This window comes from Phaenicophaeus curvirostris, chromosome 2 (genome assembly GCF_032191515.1).
Source record: "Phaenicophaeus curvirostris isolate KB17595 chromosome 2, BPBGC_Pcur_1.0, whole genome shotgun sequence".
Classification (NCBI taxonomy): domain Eukaryota; kingdom Metazoa; phylum Chordata; class Aves; order Cuculiformes; family Cuculidae; genus Phaenicophaeus; species Phaenicophaeus curvirostris.
The window spans coordinates 124,780,999-124,800,311 of NC_091393.1; the positions used below are offsets into that span (position 1 = coordinate 124,780,999).

At 44.7% G+C, this 19,313-nt stretch overlaps 3 protein-coding genes across 3 annotated transcripts; 2 read left to right on the forward strand and 1 right to left on the reverse strand.

The window, feature by feature from the left end:
* Window positions 1-718: 718 nt before the first annotated feature.
* LOC138717567 (taste receptor type 2 member 9-like) lies at window positions 719-1,813 on the forward strand. Its single transcript, XM_069851087.1, has one exon. It carries the CDS (start codon window positions 830-832, stop codon window positions 1,781-1,783), a length of 954 nt encoding a protein of 317 aa, XP_069707188.1. The 5' UTR covers window positions 719-829; the 3' UTR covers window positions 1,784-1,813.
* Window positions 1,814-2,416: 603 nt separating this feature from the next.
* Window positions 2,417-3,379, forward strand: LOC138717402 (taste receptor type 2 member 2-like). Its single transcript, XM_069850917.1, has one exon. It carries the CDS (start codon window positions 2,417-2,419, stop codon window positions 3,377-3,379), a length of 963 nt encoding a protein of 320 aa, XP_069707018.1.
* Window positions 3,380-5,674: 2,295 nt separating this feature from the next.
* Window positions 5,675-19,308, reverse strand: LOC138717403 (meprin A subunit alpha-like). The gene is made up of 12 exons (XM_069850918.1): window positions 19,195-19,308; window positions 17,575-17,713; window positions 15,848-15,888; window positions 15,686-15,761; window positions 14,735-14,852; window positions 12,670-12,845; window positions 12,258-12,479; window positions 11,248-11,394; window positions 8,366-8,581; window positions 7,172-7,645; window positions 6,845-7,018; window positions 5,675-5,761 (listed from the first exon to the last, which is right to left on the reverse strand). Exons 1-12 carry the CDS (start codon window positions 19,306-19,308, stop codon window positions 5,718-5,720), a joined length of 1,941 nt encoding a protein of 646 aa, XP_069707019.1. The 3' UTR covers window positions 5,675-5,717.
* Window positions 19,309-19,313: the final 5 nt, after the last annotated feature.

Consider the following 19,313-nt stretch of genomic DNA (forward strand, 5'->3'; position numbering starts at 1 on the left):
TGCATAGGAAGAGAAGAAAAAGTGCTCTGGAAAGTGCTTCACAAATTGCTTCCCAGAAGTGTCGGCAGGAGACACTGGACTGCAGCGGGAAGAGGCCACAAATGCAAGTAGGTGTTGAGGAGGAAACATGCATGTGCACAGTGACTACCCTGACCTAAAAAAGGAGATAGTGCTCCAACCTAGAGAAGCAACATTTCCTCTGAATGGATCAAAGTGAGAACGTATTCCTATGAGAGAATTTGTAGATGAATCGTTAGAAAGATGTGTTCAGTTATTGAGAAAGGCCCCAGAAGACTGATCTTTATCCTGATATACATAGGTTTTCTCAATACTCAGAGAAAAAAGTGGTTAGGAAGTCCATGCCCTACAGAACTCAACACACCTTCTGGCTGGCAGGGACAGAGGACTGTGGCTGCCCTGACCCTGCTCTGCTGAGCTCACCCCTCTGCACAAGCATCCGAGGAAATGAGGATGGGACAGGAGAAGCCAGAGCATGACTGCTGACAGCGACCAGACAGAGGACACGCACTGAATCACAGCACTGCCCACTGCAGAAAAACATCTGCTTTGGTTGTGGCTCCCAACACGGCTCCGCTCGCCTGAAAGGCAAATCTTGAACGCTGGCACTGATGTAAGAGAATACCCAGCACATTTGCATTCCTGCCCCTGCCCTGCTTGCAGCAGGACCAGCTCCAACATCCCCCCACCAGCACCTCTATAAAGCTCCCGTTTCCATACGTGACATTCAGGAACAGCAGCTGCCAACCTGCACCAAGCCTTGGGGCGACAGCCGACTCCTCTGGTGCAGCGCCGCTACCCATCTTGGAGGATGGAAGCCTGTTACTCACAAGCTAAATTTAATGCCACTTCATACAATGCCATGGCTGTGGTCATCGTCTCCCTGCAGGCATTTTTTGGCCTGTGGATAAATGCGTTTATTGTTTTTGTGTTTGTCATTGCTTTGGTGAAAAAGAAAAGCTTTAACTCTAATGAGAAGATCTTGCTGTTTCTGGGATGCTCCAGGTTTTGGTATTTTTGCTTTGTATGGGCAGGCACCTTTATTTTTATACTTTATCACTGGCTCTTTAATATTCATCCCTTACCCCAAGTACTTAATGCTATTCACAGCTTTTTAAACTTTTCCAATCTGTGGGCTTCTTGCTGTCTTTCCATTTTTTATTGTATAAAAATTGCAAATTTCCAGCACATCTTCTTCACCTTCCTGAAAGCCAAAATTGACAGGATCGTACCATGGATGTTGATGGGCTCGGTGCTTTTATCCCTGATCATCTCCATCCTTGTCTACAAGAACACTGATGAAGTTTCATGCAACAACCGCAATGGCACCAGCCTAGGGAAATTCAGGAAAACGAATATTAAAACAGATGCACATTTTTTCCCTATTTTTTTCCTCACTGGCTTTGGATTTGCCACTACATTCCTGGCCGTCAGCTTCTCTGCCCTTCTCCTCCTCTTTTCTCTCTGGAGACACAAACGCAGGATGCAGGCAAACTCAGTGAGGAACGTCAGCGTGGACGCCCATATCAAAGCCATAAAATCTATTCTGTCTTTCTTCTTCCTTTACAGCATTAACTTTACATGTTCAGTCTTGTCATTGATTTATCTCTCGAAGATGGAGAACCCTAAGTCGCTACTCATTTTAGTATTTCAGCATGTTTTTCCAGTTGCTCATTCCCTTGTTCTGATTTTCAGCAATCCCAAACTGGAAAAGACATTGATGAGGACTCTGCTCTGGGTGCGGTGCAAGGTTAGCAGGGGGTAGGAACTGTAGAAAAAGCTGGAGACCATTGAAAATGTTAACGTTTCATTATACAAAAAAGGTGAATTAATATCTAGTGAAACTCTCCATCCAGCAGAGTTGATTTAGGGCTTCTATCATCACCAACTAAGTTAAGTAAACATCTTCCGAATTATTTTGGGTTTTATTGTATTATAATTTGATATGGAGAATTCTTAGAGTTATATAATTCATGCCTGGTTCATGGGCTCAATAGAAAACAGGAATAGTAATTCTGTACACCTTCTAAAAGTGCTTTTGTGTTTGCTGATCAAAACCACTCTGTTAAATAAGATGGTTGTTTCTGGTTCTGGTTTCTAAATCACAGCACTGCCCACTGCAGAAAAACATCTGCTTTGGTTGTGGCTCCCAACACGGCTCCGCTCGCCTGAAAGGCAAATCTTGAACGCTGGCACTGATGTAAGAGAATACCCAGCACATTTGCATTCCTGCCCCTGCCCTGCTCGCAGCAGGACCAGCTCCAACATCCCCCCACCAGCACCTCTATAAAGCTCCCGTTTCCATACGTGACATTCAGGAACAGCAGCTGCCAACCTGCGCCAAGCCTTGGGGCGACAGCCGACTCCTCTGGCACAGCGCCGCTACCCATCTTGGAGGATGGAAGCCTGTTACTTGCAAGATAAAGTCAATGTCACTTCATCCGATGTAATTGGCATGGTCTTCATCACATTTCAAACATTTTTTGGCCTGTGGATAAATGCATTTATTGTTTCTGTGCTTGTCATTGCTTTGGTGAAAAAGAAAAGCATTAACTCTAATGAGAAGATCTTGCTGTTTCTGGGATGCTCCAGGTTTTTGTATTTTTGCTTTGCATGGGCAGGTACCTTTGTTTTAATATTTTATCCCTGGCTCTACAATGTTCCTGCCATACCCTGGCTCTTCAGTGCTATTCAAGACTTTATAAATTTTTCCAATATGTGGGCTTCTTGCTGTCTTTCCATTTTTTATTGTATAAAAATTGCAATCTTCCAGCACAGCTTCTTCACCTTCCTGAAAGCCAAAATTGACAGGATGGTGCCGTGGATGTTAACGGGCTCAGTGCTTTTATCCCTGATCATCCCTACCCTTGCCTACAAGATGAATTGTGAAATGCGCTGCGACACCCTCAATGCTACGAGTGTAGGGGATTTCTGGAGGCAGACAGTCAAATTGGATAGATGTTTTTTCCCTTCCTTTTTCCTCATTGGCTTTGGATTTGCCACTACATTCCTGGCAGTTATCTTCTCTGCCCTTCTCCTCCTCTTTTCTCTCTGGAGACACAAACGCAGGATGCAGGCAAACTCAGTGAGGAACATCAGCGTGGACGCCCATATCAAAGCCATGAAATCTATTCTGTCATTCTTCTTCCTTTACAGCATTAACTTCACAGCTTTGGTCTTGTCATTAGTTTTTGCCACGAAGATGGACAATGCTCTCTGGTTACTTCTTTCAGCATTTCTGAATGCTTTCCCAGTTCTTCATTCCCTCGTGCTGATGTTCAGCAATCCCAAACTAGAAAAGACACAGATGAGGATCGTGGTCTGGGTGAAGCGCAAGGTTTGCAGGAACTCGGAGCTCTAAGAATTGCTGGTGATCTTTAAAAAAATCTAATATCTAATATGTAATGCAACTCTCCAGCCAGCAGAGATGACACTATTGCTCAGTCAACTTTGTTGTGGAATTTTCATTCCTTTTGTTCTTTTATTCCATTTTATTATTATAATTTTACTTAGATAATTCTTTGAGTTATATTGTAGACAATAGCAAAGTAATTCAGTCCTGGTACATGGGCTCGCTGGAAAGAAGTAACAGCAATACTGCAAACCTGCAGCCTTACATAGAATCATAGAATCATAGAATAACCAGGTTGGAAGGGACCCACTGGATCATCGAGTCCAACCATTCCTATCAAACACTAAACCATGCCCCTTAGCACCTTGTCCACCCGTGCCTTAAACACCTCCAGGGAAGGTGAATCAACCCCCTCCCTGGGCAGCCTCTGCCAGTGCCCAATGACCCTTTCTGTGAAAAATTTTTTCCTAATGTCCAGCCTAAATCTCCCCTGGTGGAGCTTGAGGCCATTCCCTCTTGTCCTGTCCCCTGTCACTTGGGAGAAGAGGCCATCACTCTCCTCTCTACAACCTCCTTCATTTCCCCTCCTAGGTGCAAGAGCCAACTCAGCCCAGCAGTGATGTTGGTGGTTCCTCTGGGAAAAGATGTTGAAGAAAGGGCCAAACAATTGCTGCTGGGCAGTGGGGAGGGATGAAGCTTGTGAGAAACAGTCCTGCAACAAACAGGGTCAGAGAGAGAAGAGGAGAAGTTGTTCCAGGTGCAGGATCATGGATTCACCTGCAGCCCATGGAGGACCCTGGTGGAGCAGACATCCTCACTGCAGCCTGTAGAGGACCCCACACCAGAGCAGCTGGACAGGACCTGAAGGACAGCAGCCCATGGAGAAATCATGCTGGAGCAGTTTTCTCCTGAAGGATTGTTTCCTGTGACAAGGATCTCACACTGGAAGAAGTGAAATTGTGACAAGGAAGAAGAGACAGAGACAATGGATGGACTGTATGGATGGATGTGCCCCACGCCCCTGCACTGCTCCAGGCATGGATTTAGTGGAGTTGGGTTTGAAAGAGGGTAGTTGATCCTGAGAAGAAGGGGAGGTGAAGGGCAAGTGTCTTGGTCTGGTCTGTGTTCCTTACCAAGTGACAATAAATTAATTTGACTTTCCCCAAGTCGTGTCTGGTTTGCCTGTGACAGTAAGTGATGAGGCTTTTCCGTGTCTTTATCTCAACCTGTGAGCGTTTCCATCTTCTTTTCCCCCCCTGTGCTGCTGAGGTGGGAGGGTGAAGGAGAACCTGCGTGGGGGTCCAGCATCTGGCCAAGGTCACCCCACCACACCAGATTAACCAAACCTGTAATAATTTCAGCATGGACAAAGCAGAAGGTGAGTTGTTTGTTTCTTTCACCAGCTCAGGCCCAGAAGGACGTCTCACCTCACGCCAAGGGCCAGATGAGCACTTTTCCTGCATCCCAGCAAGTTTCGTTTCTGCTTCTGTGTCCTAATTTTTAGGCACTTTGTATTCCAAATCAGCCCTGAGGGAGAATTTCCTCATAGAGATCATAAGTGGCTCCTAGATGCTAATTTGAAAATTTAAAACATTTTAATTGATGGCAAAAAATCTTAGACTGTCAGCTTTTTATTTAATGTGTTGCCTTTTCCACAAGCAGAAGAACCCTGCCTTCCCTGTTTCTCTCCATCCTCACAAAAATGAAAGGGGAAGAGGTTAATGAGATAGTATAAGGCAGCATTTTAAAACGACGGACTTTCTCTCTTTTCTGAATGCAACACGTTGCATTCATATCATTCCACTAGAAAGAAAGAGCTTTAGTCATCTAATCAGATGCCTTTAGCGGCAACTCAGACCAGATGCCAAACTGTGCTGAGTCTCAGGGCTGCAGCAGGAGACCCTCTTCACCACCCACATTCCCCAAGGGAGGCAGATCTTAACCATCACAGACTCTGTCCCGCTTGCACTCTCATTCTCTGTCCCGCGTGTGTCCCCACTTGCACTCTCACTCGTTCACCAGCCAGGGCAGCTGCAGGTGGAGCTGATGTTTCACGTGGCTTGGAAAATGCAAATGACAAAGCTGGAGTTTGGAAGCCTCGCCATGAGCAAAGATAAACAAGGCAAATTAAACACAGGAAGAAAAAAAGAGAAAAGACTGGATAGAACTAAGAGAAGCTCTTCACTGCTAGGGCCAAAAAGAATTTGTAGGGACTCTCTGGGTTCATTCCTAAAGCTGTAAATTCTTCAAATACAGAAACCACATGACACCATTGGTTTAGTGAATTAATATATTTTATCCCTCACAGCTGACTGTTTGTACTTGTAGTGAAGAGGCTGAGGGCACTTCAGGGATGGACTGGAACCTCAGATGTAATCAAAGGGGTGAGATCTGCAAGAAAAGATAATTGAAGTAATTAATTTCACACACAGATTATACAGTACTGTTCTATCTATTAGAAGCTTCTCCATTCTCTGTGGAATGGAAACAAGAAATTTGCATTAATTTTTTCATGAAAAGCAAAGGAGAATTTTCCTATCAGGAGAGTTCACAGCTTTATGTTCACAGCCCTTGGTCTTGCAGAGTGAGTTTGGATTATCACAGCATACTTTCGACGGTCCTTTCCTATCTGAGATAAGTTCTCTGAGCCCTGTACTTGGGTGAGGTCTGGTTTAATCATAATTTACTTCCCAGGCACTGACATTTCCAAAGGGAATTCACTTCAGAAGGATTCACCTTGCCCACCACTACTCATCAGTGGTGGATTCCTTTGCAGCCAGAGGAGATCAGCACATCAGAAGGGCAGCTCATCACAGGTATAATGGAATGGGAACAACAACTACCCTGAAGTACCCATTGCTCTCAAATGACTCACAAACGAGTCTAAAAAGTTCATTTTTGGATACCTAACATGAGATAAGATGAACACAATCATGTGACCTGAGGCAACCACAGAAGATAGGCATGTGCAGACCCTTTGGTCTGCTCGGAGGGATACCTGCCTGCCAGGCTGCTCTCTGCCCCAGACAGCTCTTTTCTTCTTCCCTTTCCTCGACACCTTTGGCAGAGCAGCTGCACACAGTCTTAACAAAAACTACAGCCTCAGGAGAGAAGCTTTGGATCAGATCCCCCTTCTGTCAGTTTTTCAGGGTCTGAGAAGGACCCCTTTATTCTTAAAACACAATTTTCTTAAGTCAGTAATCATACAGGGATGATAGCAAACAGGAGCACCACTACACAGACCGATCTTCAAGATGTGGAGTTATAACCTGTCCTGACAAACTGATTTTCAGGGACCGAGGGATCAAATTCATCCACAGGTTTCATACTGTGCATTCAAAAACCAGGCACCTGAAATCACCACGTATTTAAAAACCTTGTTCCTGAAACGGGTGACTCTCTTAGATCTTTGCTAGTCAAACACAAGAGTACATACCTGCTCCGTTCCAGTGCAGATTCTGATAAGATAATTACCTTCAAAATCAGCAAAGATGAAAAGACTATCATTTTTAAGGAATTTTTTCCAGTGCAGGTTCTTGTGGGTCAGGAAGTTATTCCAGCCAACACCTGGGCTCATGTAACAGTTGCAGAAAGAAGAAAAATTCCCAGTGACAGATGGTTTGTCCCACTGCAGGGTGTCATTTCTGCCTGTTGCACAAAAATACAAAAGGAATTTAAGCTGATCTCCAGTCAGCCAAGAAGTGTTACTATGCAGAGAAAATCTTGCCTGGTCTTTTGACTTTCCCCACCCTGAGCAAACCTCTGCATTGCTCTTTTTCTCCCGGGTGCACTCAGACTTACCAGATGCAAGCTGGTCTGGGTCTGTAGTAAAGCTAAGGCTGAGGGACATCCTGTGGGTTACATCAGGATCTTGGTCCAGCACTGACAGGACAACTTGTCTGTGTCCAGCTGGCCACTCAAGAACGCCGTCGTTTGGACTGCTGCAGAGGTGGAAAGTAATCCCCATGTAATTCGTGTAGGGGGAGGAATTTCTTCCGTGAGGATACAGCTGTAAAGCAAAGGCGTAGCCTTCCGAGCTGTAGAATACAGGGCTTTGGATATAATCGCCTTTTGAAGTGCTGTTAAAAAGGGCTGTGAAGTTTCTGATGTGCCAGACATTGGTGGGGCAGTTTGTCTCTGTCAGGCTGGTGTCATCGATGGCAATCCCCCCGGCAGAAGTGGCTGGATCTCCTCTGACGCCCTGAAACCCATATCGGAATTTGCTCTGGACACTGAAGGGGATGCTGGCCAATTTCCAGTGCTGTTCTCCGTCAGCTGAAAGGGGGGGAATAAATAGACATGAAAACAGAAAGTCTGGGACAATCCTAAATCAAGCGGTGTCTTCCTTAAATGTCCCATGACCTGGCTGGTTGTCTGATGCCCTGCACCCCACCGAATGCAGGAACAGTCTTAAGGAAACCTCCTCTGACCCAAATTCTCCTCTCCTGGGCGCTAACTCTGTAGCTGCTCAACTAGAGCAAATGAAGATTAGATTTACACTGAACACCTGAGTGAACCTTCGTACAGGCCTTATGAGGAACGGCTGAGAGAGCTGGGGGTGTTTAGCCTGGAGAAGAGGAGGCTGAGGGGAGACCTCATTGCTCTCTACAACTACCTGAAAGGAGGTTGTGGAGAGGAGGGTGCTGGCCTCTTCTCCCAAGTGACAGGGGACAGGACAAGAGGGAATGGCCTCTAGCTCCACCAGGGGAGATTTAGGCTGGACATTAAGAAAAAAAATTTCACAGAAAGGATCATTGGGCACTGGTAGATGCTGCTCAGGGAGGTGGTTGATTCACCTTCCCTGGAAGTGTTTAAGGCACGGGTGGACGAGGTGCTGAGGGACATGGTTTAGTGTTTGATAGGAATGGTTGGACTCGATGATCCGGTGGGTCTCTTCCAACCTGGTTATTCTATGATTCTATGATAAAACACCTTGGTGTTTTCTCACATCAAAGTTTCCCAGAACTTCAAATACAAACTCACACTTGCATTTACCTGTAATAGTGTGTAGCTTCTCCATCCGTCTAACATTTCCAGTACCATCATCTTTCCTAACCCAGATAACAAGCTTATCCTGTAGACTTCCAGTTAGCCTGTAGAAAAACTGAAGGCATTTTTCCTTCCTCTTTGGATAAAGGATGCGAGATTCCAGAAGAGCTGACTGACCAGCATGTCCAGTTTTTGTATCTAAGTGCATGAAATATCCTCTGTCTGGGAAGTATAAAACACAGTGGTGTGATAGAAGTTTTTGATCCATTCAGTAAAGAAATGCCAGTGCTAAATAAGCTTAAGTGCAGTATCCCCTTGCCTGAGCTTGAAAGTTGCTTATAACGTCAAAATAAATACTTTGATAGAAATTAATTCTCTCTACATCGCAATTCAATGTCAAAATGAAAATGTATTGAAATATGGTTTGCAAGTTAGTGTTTAGTTGATGAAATAAGGTACACACTTGTTCTGTTCTTTCAAAATGAAGTATAACCTGTGTATGAACAAAACCTGCCAACGTGTGCAAATGTGAGTGGATGATCTTGGGCAAGGATTGTTTTGGAGGCAAACTAGGGAAGTGTTGGAAGGGTCCTGTCGAGTCAAAGCCTTCGGTCTTCTGCTTTGCCTAGAAACTGTGCCCTGTAAGCCTTGTATCAATAGATCCAACTCCGCTGCAGAAGCAGCTGAAGACTTTTTTGCCTCAGTTCTGCTACAGGTAAAGAATTTATTAACTTCCAGCCCACTTGCTTTGCCCACTCATGTCCTCTGGTGCTGATGTGTTTGTAAGAACCATTTCTTTTCTTTCATGGTTAGTTTGATATTCTGTCTGAGGGCTGGAGTGATTCCTCCTCTGACGCTTCGATCTTACTGGTTACAAAGGCTGATTGCTCCCACCTTCATCCTCCGCATCACTCTAGTTAGTACCTTTTAATTCTAAATCAGCTTCTTGAAGATGACTCAACAAGTGCTTCAGCTCCACCCAACAGCCTCAATTCAACCGCTCTCCCTAGGAAATTGCTGACCGGACAGCAAACACATTTTCAAGCTGCATCACATTGGGGGGTTCCAAACACCCCGTAGCTGCATCTGAGAAGCTGCAGTCTTCCATCTGCCTGGGAGCTGATGGATGCAAATAGCAGAGACTGTTTAGAGAACAACTCTGAATTTCCACTGGATGCCACCTTGAGCTTCACTGCTTCTTCCAGCCACGTGCCTGTGCTCGGATGTGCTCCCAGAAGAATTGCCGGCCTCCTACAATAAGTTCCTCTACAAATACCCAATAAAGCTGCTGATTTTCTAATAACTGCTGACCCATTTACTCTCAGGAAACTTCTGAAGGCTGACTGCTTATGTTTTAAACTTGCTTTGTTCCCCATCTTTGAAGCTGAGCAGTGAATAATTATCTGTCACTAGCCACGAGAGGCAGGAAGCTGCTATCAGCTCCCCAGCCACATGCTCTGTCACACATCTAGTGGCTTTACAGTGTCAGCAAAACACACACCCTGCAAACCACAAGCAAAGAGCCCATCAAACATCAGCCCAAGAGACTTATTCCGCTACAAAGAATTGTCAACAGTGAGATCTGAATGACCCTCCTGTTCATTTTGCTCCTCACTCAGAGGGTCTTCCAAGCGCTGATCTTTGCACTGTGCCTTTCCCTGGCTCCACATCTGTCCTCTTGCTCCCTACGTGGGATGAGAACAGGAGCATCCCCTCCCCTGCCCGCTACATGCCTGCTCTCCTCCTCACCACCTGCAAATCTGGTATAATCACAGGATCTCTGAACTGTAACCAAATGCAGCGTTAGGCAGCAAACATGGCCTGTTTGTCCCAAAAGCCACCTCCTGCTCTCTCCTCCCTGGCAGCAAGTTCCACAGAAATGGTTTCCTTTTCTATTCAGTAGCTTTTTCCTTCCCTGCATGGTGAGATACCAGTGAGATGAACCGCAACTGGTGTTTTGAGAAGAGGTGACTGACAGTGACCACTTGTATGCAGATCAGCTGCAGTTTCTGCAGAAACTTTTGTGAAGGATTTTTGGACCATTTACATGATGCTGCTCTGCAGTATTTAATTTTCTCCGCCCTACCTTTGAAGCCAACAGACCCTGCTCCGTTCCTGTGTCCTGGGAGCAATCGAAATACTGCAAACTCAGTACAGTCATCTATGTTCAATAGATGTTCAACCTGATGCAGTCAGAACCAGTCCCTCCATCAAGTGGAGCCCATACAACGTTCTCCTTAGAAGATGCAAAAATCACTGTGGGTTTGCCTCTCAGACAATCCTTCAGCCTCCCTATGTGGTTTGCCTCAAACTTTGAACTTGAGGCAGCTCCACCCTCCTGATAGAGGTCTGCATCACCCAGCACCCCCTCCCTTGAACAAATCTTCTAAGGGTGGTTTCTCCCTGCTCTGTGGCACAGTGCTGTAGCACCGCTTCCTATTTTGATGATCCTAGACTGCTTTCAATATCAGAATTTGTCTGCAAACAAGATTCATGTACTATGATTACTTGCTTATGCATGATTTAATACTCCTGTGGGGATGCTTCAGGTGAACTTCTGTGCAATGGGAAAGTGTCAGCTGTGGTAATCTGGTGGCTCACCCTTCATCTCACTGGAGCTACCACCAATTTACAGCAGCTATGTCTCAAACTGACATTTCTTCATGAGATATTACAATGTAAGGAGGAGATTTAAATAATAAACATTTCAAGCTAAAATTATTGGCATTTCTATCTGAAAACCCAGGAGTTCGGTTTGGCATCAAAGTACACAGTGATTAACACTAAGAGTAGGGTATTTCTAATGACTTATCTCACTCTGTCTTCCTTCTCACATGTCAGAAAAGTATGGGTAAAGTATAATGACCATCTAAAACTACATTTGTTACCTGCACAGTTTCCCAGCAAAGTATGGTCTTCATCTCCTGGTTTGCCCAATGTGTGGTCCCAATCAACACCGTCTTGTCCACTCTGCACCATCCCACAGATATTGATAGATTCAAAGGAGCACTGATCCAAGAAGGTGAGGCTTGAAGCTGACAAGAATAGAGTAATGTATTTTACCATGTCCATTAATATCAAAGAAGGTTCTTACCCTTAACCACATTCCAGGGTGTGTACATGCAGCACTTCACACCAGGAAATATGTTCTTAATACAACTGAAGACTACACAGACTTTCATATCCACATCTCTGTTACCACACATAAAGGATGTTTCTTTCTCTTTTTCCTATCCTTGGATAAATATTTCCTTGCAGGTTGATCTCTATGTGCTAGTTTTCCCTTTCAGACATCCATCCCTTTCTCGAAGCCTGCCTGGGACAGGTTCTGTGGCCCATTTCTCTCTACAGGGTGTTAATCAGAAGTAGTTCTGCTGAGGCCAGGGGTACACTCAGGTGTGTGTTAACACAGCACATCAGTACTGTACAGCACATTGAGTATTGACTTTTGTAGCTTTGTCAGTGGAGCTGGAAAGCACAATTATCCCCATTTGTGCTCCTGACCCTGACTGTCTTATCAAACATCACAGACAGAAAAAGGACATTGAAATAATCTGATTTCGGAGACCCCAGTCCCAGACTACTGTTACTTGAAGGTTTTATCATCATCAACTGCATGTTGATCATCATCCATGAAGGAAGCAGGTTCTATTACAGGTAATCCTAGGGGAAAGTCCATGTTACTGAAAGGTGTTAGACCTTTGATTCACTTCAATGGTGTTTGATAAAGAAATGGGTATGTGGTCATCACAGAGCTTGGTGCTGCAGAAGAACTATAGTTTCAGCATTGCAAGAGGACCCCAAGAGTGACATGTTCCTGCTCCTCTAATGTAGTTCCATCTGTGTTATCATGAAGTTTGAGTAAGGGTTTCCGAATACATATGTGAGAAGGACTTACTGCAGTTGTACATGCGGTTCAGCCTCAGTAAGTCAATCTTGCTGAAATCCAGCCTCTGCCCAATGATCTCATTAAATTTAGGAATTTTTGTTGTAATGGAAGGAACGTTGCTGTTGATGTTGAAAGAATATGGTCCGTAGTGCAGGACTGACTCATAATCATATGGGGTATTGAGGTCATCAAGGAAACTGTCATCGTGTTTATCAAAGGCATAGGCAAAATCTAGACAGAAACATACACAAGTGATGAGATGAGACCAGAAACAAAAATTAGCACTGAACAACTTTTCACCTATGACTAAAGAATGGTCCAGTTGCCAAAATGTAGACAGTCATCCTCAACCAGAGACATCGTAAAGAATAGAGACATACATCTACGGATAACTCTTAGTCATTTCAGACCTGCATCATACCTTCAATAATTTCATCCCACCATATCTGGACATAGTCATCGCGATCTGTCCTGGATTGCTCATGGTAAAATCCCAGGGCATGCAGGAGCTCATGTTCCACTATGGCTTTATAGTCACACCTCGCTCCTATAGACACCGTCTGGCCTCTCTGAAGATCTCCCACATAAGACCAGCACCTACAAAGCAAAGATTCAGATAACACACCCACCTTGTGTAACACCTTCTGTGATTTGTATCTACACATTAACTCAACCACAAGGTTGAGGTAAAAGTAAAAAAATCATAATTTTTAGAATTTCCCACGTGATTTTTCCAGTCTTTCCCACACTCTAGATTTAAAATGTCAGAATAGAGACCAAGGTGTGCCTTCAGCATCCAACCACAGCCTGGCAATGAGTCCCTGCCTCAGGTATGGTTAGCCACCTTAGTTCACAGAATCACAGAATAACCAGGTTGGAAGAGACCCACCGGATCATCGAGTCCAACCTCTCGCCCTTCCTGGAGGGCAGTGCATGCCTGTTCTTCAACCGGCTGCAGTTCTTGTAAAGGAGGTGCTGGTGGCAAACGCTACGGCTCTTCAACTCAGGGTCACCCCAGCTCAAGCAGTGTAGGAAGGGGAGTAGCAGAAGACACAAGGTATAGCAAAGTACAGCAAGTGCCTTGTAACCTCATACAACGTTGTCTACTCTTTCTGTGTATGCTGACCTAAGCTTCTAAATAAGTTGCCTGATTTCAAAGATTCTGAGCAGCCTCCAGTGAACTCAGATTTCATTGGCTTCCCTGGTTGAGCTCCTAAATACAGATTTAAATCCTAACTTTTCATGTAGATTCAGAAATATTTCATCACTGTGTGTTTAAAAAAAAAAAAATAGAAGTTGTCCCAAAATGCAGCGCACCAATCTCCACACACCCAAAGGCAGATCTACACTGGATTCCTAGGCACAGACACTAAGTGGTGTCACCAGTTTCCTGACAGTCCTTCCCGGCAAACAGCCAGGTCCCCTGCCTTTAGACATTTGCAGTGTTGGCATCTGCCACTGCATTAAGTTTCCTGGCACCGTTACAGTCCCTGGACAGTAACAGGCATTTGGGATGTGAGTCACCAGACCTATTTTAAACTTCTGGCTTAGGTGAGACAGTTCATGGCCCAGCAAGAGTCACCACCTCCCCACTGACTGCAAAGGCAACCCCTGGTGACCTGCACAGCCACAGAGGTTGTTGGCTTCAACACTTGTTCAGCTAAACCCAACCCAGCATCTGAAAGTAAGGAGGATGCTACATGTTAACATCAGCACAGCAGTGACATACCCTGCCCCTAACCAGCACCAGGAGAAGTTATTTGTTTGTTTTCCCTGGACAAGTTGAGGTCCTGGAGTGTGTCCAGAGAAGAGCAATGAAGCTGAGGAAGGGGCTAGAGAACAAATCTTATGATGAGCACCTGAGGGACCTGAGGTTTTTAAGCCTGGAGATAAGAAGGCTGAGGGGAGATCTCATCCCGGTCTACAACTGCCTGAAAGGAGGTTGTAGTGAGGTGGATGTTGGTCTCTTCTCCCTGGTAGCCAGTGACAGGACAAGGGCAATGGCCTCAGGATGTGCCAGAGGAGATTTAGGTTGGAGGAATTTCTTTACTGAAAGGGTTCTTATGTCCCGGCAGAGGCTGCTCAGGGAAGTGGTGGAGTCTCTGTCTCTGAAGGGGTTTAAAAGACAGGTAAATGAGGTGCTTAGAGATCTGGTTTAGTACTGGACAGGTACAGCTGCGCTTGATGATCTCAAAGGTCTTTTCCAACCAAGCAATTCTATGATTCTATAGTAAGTGCCAAGACAGGATTTCATTTCAACTGCTAGGATGCAAATGGAAATAAAGTAGAGTTTTCTTATACTAAGAGAACAACAAATGCAGGTAATGCTTCTGGGCAGTCTGTCTGTGTTGGGTTTAGCTCCTGTCTAATACAAATAAGCTCTGGCACAGATTGTCCTTTGTATAAGTAAGAATGAAAATTTACAAGTTGGAAAAACTATCATATCAAGCAAAGTAGCACAAAGCAGACTGTTAACACAAAATTACCCGTCCAGCTTCTCAAATTTCAGGTAAGTTGATTCCCCTTCGTAGGGCTTGAAATCAACACACGACTTCAGCCTGAACATGTCAAACGCCTGCAGGATAACGCCTTTGGCATTCAGATCTGAAACACACAGTCAAGACAGTAACAACATATGTTCTCATATTAGAAATATCTGCAATTCCATCTAGAAAGCACGAGCGAGCATGCATTAAAAATATGAGCATCTATAAAAACAATCCACCTGGATGAAAGGGCAGGAGGCTGTTGACACAGTTCCCTGACTGGAGTAAATTGGGCTGAGTGCACAGGGAGAGATGGTATCTTTTATTAGATAAATTGGTAGTGCTGAAGCAAACAACCAGGCTTTTGGACAATACTCAGGTTTTGCTCTGTAATTTTATTGCCTGTTATTACATAATTTCCAGTGTTGCAGTCTTTCAGCTCAGGACACAGCAGAGATCCATAGGATTTTAACTCTGATTTGCTAATTGTTTTTTACTCCTAAATTGTTTAAAGTTTATAACAGAGCGCATAATGAGATGAGAACAAGAAGGGAGAATGCTCTGAACTCTTTTACTTATAAAACACCTGCATTTCCTTTCTTGTTGCTCTGGGCTGGGGCTGGTAAGAGGAGATAAAGCATGAAGCATGCAGTAGATCACCAGGCGTGTTCTTGAGAGGAGGGTTTCCTGACTTTTTATCTGGAGATCTCAGCCAGATACACTGGCATTGAGTAAGGTGGCTGCTCACCAGCATCTGCTGCTCACTGGGGCTTTACACTGAACACAATGGGTGCAGGGGCAGAGCTGCATCCCTCTCTCTGGCCAGCACTAACAACATTGATGCACCATAACTCAACAGCAAATGAAACAGAAGCAGCCAGTGACCTGGACAAAGCCAGAGAATATCTAATGCAGATAACACAGTGTTATCAGAACAAAAACTCTTATTACCCAGGCTGTCAGCTAGGATATAGGGGATGGGAAACTTCCATCTGTAGGAGCTGTTTCTCAGAGCGTTTCTCTCCAGCTGTTAATGAGATAAAGATGTTTGTGTTACCATTTTAAGCCTAATCTACCCTCTTACTGATGGTTGTTTAGATCAGCAGCACATACCGGTAAGATAATATCACCTTCAAAAAGCTTCCTTCCCGTCTCTAAAACGAGAGAAACAATTATTTAGGCCACAGTAACACAACAGGAACTACAATATCTGCATTTTCACAGACCACACAATTGACGAGGCTGCCTCATCAGCCAACCCATCTCTCTTTAAACAGCAACTGCCCAGAAGCAAGGAAACAAATGACCATTGCCACACTATAAAATGCCAGTCCTCCATCTGCAGCTAAGGAGGGTCTGGGATTGGATTCAGCTTTCCATAACAATTTCATAACACCAGCCCGGAGAAAGTTTTATTCTTTCTCCCAGGCTTGCGTCCTGAAAGAGTCATGGGCTTCTGAATGTTGAAGCTGATATATAGATGGAATGGATTTATCCACAAGTTAGGCATCTCATAGCCTAACTAGTAGGCCAACCTAGGCTGATCATCTGGAATTCCCCATGTGATCAAAGGAGAAGGACAAGGATTCTGGAAAGGGGAGAGGTTCAACACAAACTGAGCTCAAAATGAAACAATTAAATCAATGTTCTGTGTGTCTCAGATCCCATTACAGCTGTGTGTCCACCCAGTTGCCTAAACACAGGTGTCTAGTGCCATTTGAGATGCACAAGGGTGTCCAAAATATCCCCTTGGGGATACAAAGCTTGGGAGACTCTTTCCCTTCTAGAGCTGTGCTGGTGGCAGATGGATTTGAACTGGCAAGAGACACCTGCATTTTAAGCAGCAGATCCACACCTTCCACACTTAAAAACACGGCAGCTGAGACTCTAATCTTATAGCCTTGTTTTTCTAAGGTGCCAGGTTGCCTACACAGAGCTGAGCCCAAACCCCAGCCGCTGTTTGGTCCTGCTAGTGTAACATTTTCATCTAACATCCTTGTAGAAGTGTGGCCCCAGCACAGGCAGTTCAACTCCACACATTTTGTTACAGAAATAACTTATATTCTCCTCAGAAACATGTAGAGAGAAGGAAAGAAAAAAAAAAAACACAAACCCAAAACCTACACCATATTTTCTGTTACATCAGCAAAACCAGAGGAAAATTAGACCAGAACATAATGCAGGTAACAGGCAATGTCAGGAAATGAAAACTCCCTCAAGGCCGTGTTCTGAAACCCTGGGGCAGGGCTGGAGGTACTTAAGCTTCATGCCTTGCTCGTAGGTCACGTGAAACCAACCAACTCACTTAAGATAAATGACATCCATGAAGCAGAAGTTGGATTAGGGCCACTGCCAAGGATTCTCCAGGAGCTCTGCTGCCGAAGAGTGCAGTGAAGGGGGATTCAGGTTCAGCCCAAGGCTTGCTGAGCCTTCCCCAGGAGCAGTTGCGCGTGTTTCCAAATTGAAAGATTAACATCTTGAGCTTCCTACAATATTACCCCTGTGAAAATTCTAGTTTCCCTTTACAACACCGATATTTTACAGACCTTTCTGTCCTTGTAAAGGCAAGAGGCTCTTGCCTTTACATCTTCTCTGACTGCTGTCAGACTCCAAAGATGAGGTCTCTTCCCTTCTCTCCAGATGTAGCTGGGGTTCACCCCTCATGTTCTAAATTGTCCTGCAATACTCACTGTATTCATGATGCCTTAGGGATTTCTTTCACATCGGAGGGAGCTTTCAGTGCCTTCTGGTGCCACCGCACCAGCCAGCCTCATTCTTGACAAAGACTAGCTCAGAACTCTGTAAACATTCAAAACTGCTCATTTACTGTCCTGACTTACCTGCATTTATTTCTGGAATGTCCTTTCTAAGCTGTCCTCCATCAACATCATCAACTATCAAAAGAAATAATACACCTAAGTTAGTGACTAAATGACATGAGTTGATACAATTCCCCACTTGATGACTGATAGGATTCCACTAACATAAAAATATCGCATCCTTACCTCTATCTTCAACAGAGGTTTGGATCTGAAACAGAGAAAGCACAGTCTCAAAATCACAGACAAACGAAGTGAAATCTCATCCTGATCCCAAGCCAGAAAATAGAGCAGCAGGTGGAAATACCGTAAAGGTAGAGGAGCAGGTAAGCAGTGCTGTGATGCAGCATATCCTCCAGGAATCCATTTCAGAAGATCCACTGGTGCTACCTGCCCGTGCAGATAGAGTGTCCTGCAGGTGAACCACCTGCACGAGAGCTGATAAGCATAAGCCATCAAAAAGTTGAACTTTAGAAGGAAGAGCAGATTTTAATCTTATAGATATAGCCCTAAGCAAACCCTGCAAGCAATCTGCCTCCTCATTTTATAACTCTTCTTGGCATATTAACTCTTGTGGCGTTTAGGTGCAACTGAAATATTTAAAATGTCTGCGACCTGTTCATCTGGCTTCACATTAATTCTTTTCCTTAAACACTTCTCTCTTCAGCTGCTAGACAATTTCCATCTGTAATGCAGTGACTCTCTCAAACATCATCTCAGTCAAGTATGACAGGTTTTAGGTGATCCATAATACTTTGAAGGACTGCATCCAATCCTAGCTATGACATCGATGTTGTCTACGCAATATGGAAAACACAGGGTAGCGAAGATCTCACTGGAGCTTTTGTTTGAAGCCACCACACAATCAGAAAAGTTTTTAGGGGAACATGTGGTAGGTACCATGATTTGTTATGGAGATGGGCTCTAGGCATTTTCTTTCAACTTTTCAACTTGTTAATGCTGTAGCAAGGGCTTTAGCAAAAAAAAAAAAAGGCAAAGAGCAGCATAGGATAACAATAGGCAAAGAGTAGTAATCCCCAGAAAACAAGTACATCATTCTGAAGACAGAAAATTATAGTTGTTTATTTGTTGTAGAAGCATGGCTATTTGTTGTGATCTAACTGTTTCCTTCTTACTCAACAGGATCAGCCAAGAACCAACTGGAAGATCTGGTCCCAATATGTGAGGTTCAATGTTACCTGTGTGATAGTTTACTTGCAATTCAGGCATTACCACTGGGAAAACTATCATGGATTTCAGTGCCCTCCAAGGACAAAAGTGACCTCCAGGTTCCAACACCTCAGTTGGATTTGCAGCTCCTGGTCATCAGGGACAGAGGACCGTGGCTGCCCTGACCCTGCTCTGCTGAGCTCACCCCTCTGCACAAACATCCAGAGAAATGAAGATGGGACAGGAGAAGCCAGAGCATGACTGCTGACAGCAACCAGACAGAGGACACACACTGAATCACAGCACTGCCCACTGCAGACAAACATCTGCTTTGGTTGTGGCTCCCAACACGGCTCCGCTCGCCTGAAAGGCAAATCTTGAACGCTGGCACTGATGTAAGAGAATACCCAGCACATTTGCATTCCTGCCCCTGCCCTGCTTGCAGCAGGACCAGCTCCAACATCCCCCCACCAGCACCTCTATAAAGCTCCCGTTTCCATACGTGACATTCAGGAACAGCAGCTGCCAACCTGCGCCAAGCCTTGGGGCGACAGCCGACTCTTCTCGCGCAGCGCCGCTACCCATCTTGG

What these genes read in the sequence shown, in the direction of transcription:
- LOC138717567 (XM_069851087.1), top strand. Translation starts at nt 830, where the DNA reads ATGGAAGCCTGTTACTCACAAGCTAAATTTAATGCCACTTCATACAAT.
- LOC138717402 (XM_069850917.1), top strand. Translation starts at nt 2,417, where the DNA reads ATGGAAGCCTGTTACTTGCAAGATAAAGTCAATGTCACTTCATCCGAT.
- LOC138717403 (XM_069850918.1), bottom strand. Translation starts at nt 19,308, where the DNA reads ATGGGTAGCGGCGCTGCGCGAGAAGAGTCGGCTGTCGCCCCAAGGCTT. An exon ending in AAGGTGATATTATCTTACCG is followed by an intron (nt 15,762 to 15,847) that starts GTATGTGCTGCT and finishes TCTCATTAACAG; the next exon opens with CTGGAGAGAAACGCTCTGAG. An exon ending in AAATTTGAGAAGCTGGACGG is followed by an intron (nt 12,846 to 14,734) that starts GTAATTTTGTGT and finishes TTTGCTTTGTAG; the next exon opens with GTGCTGGTCTTATGTGGGAG.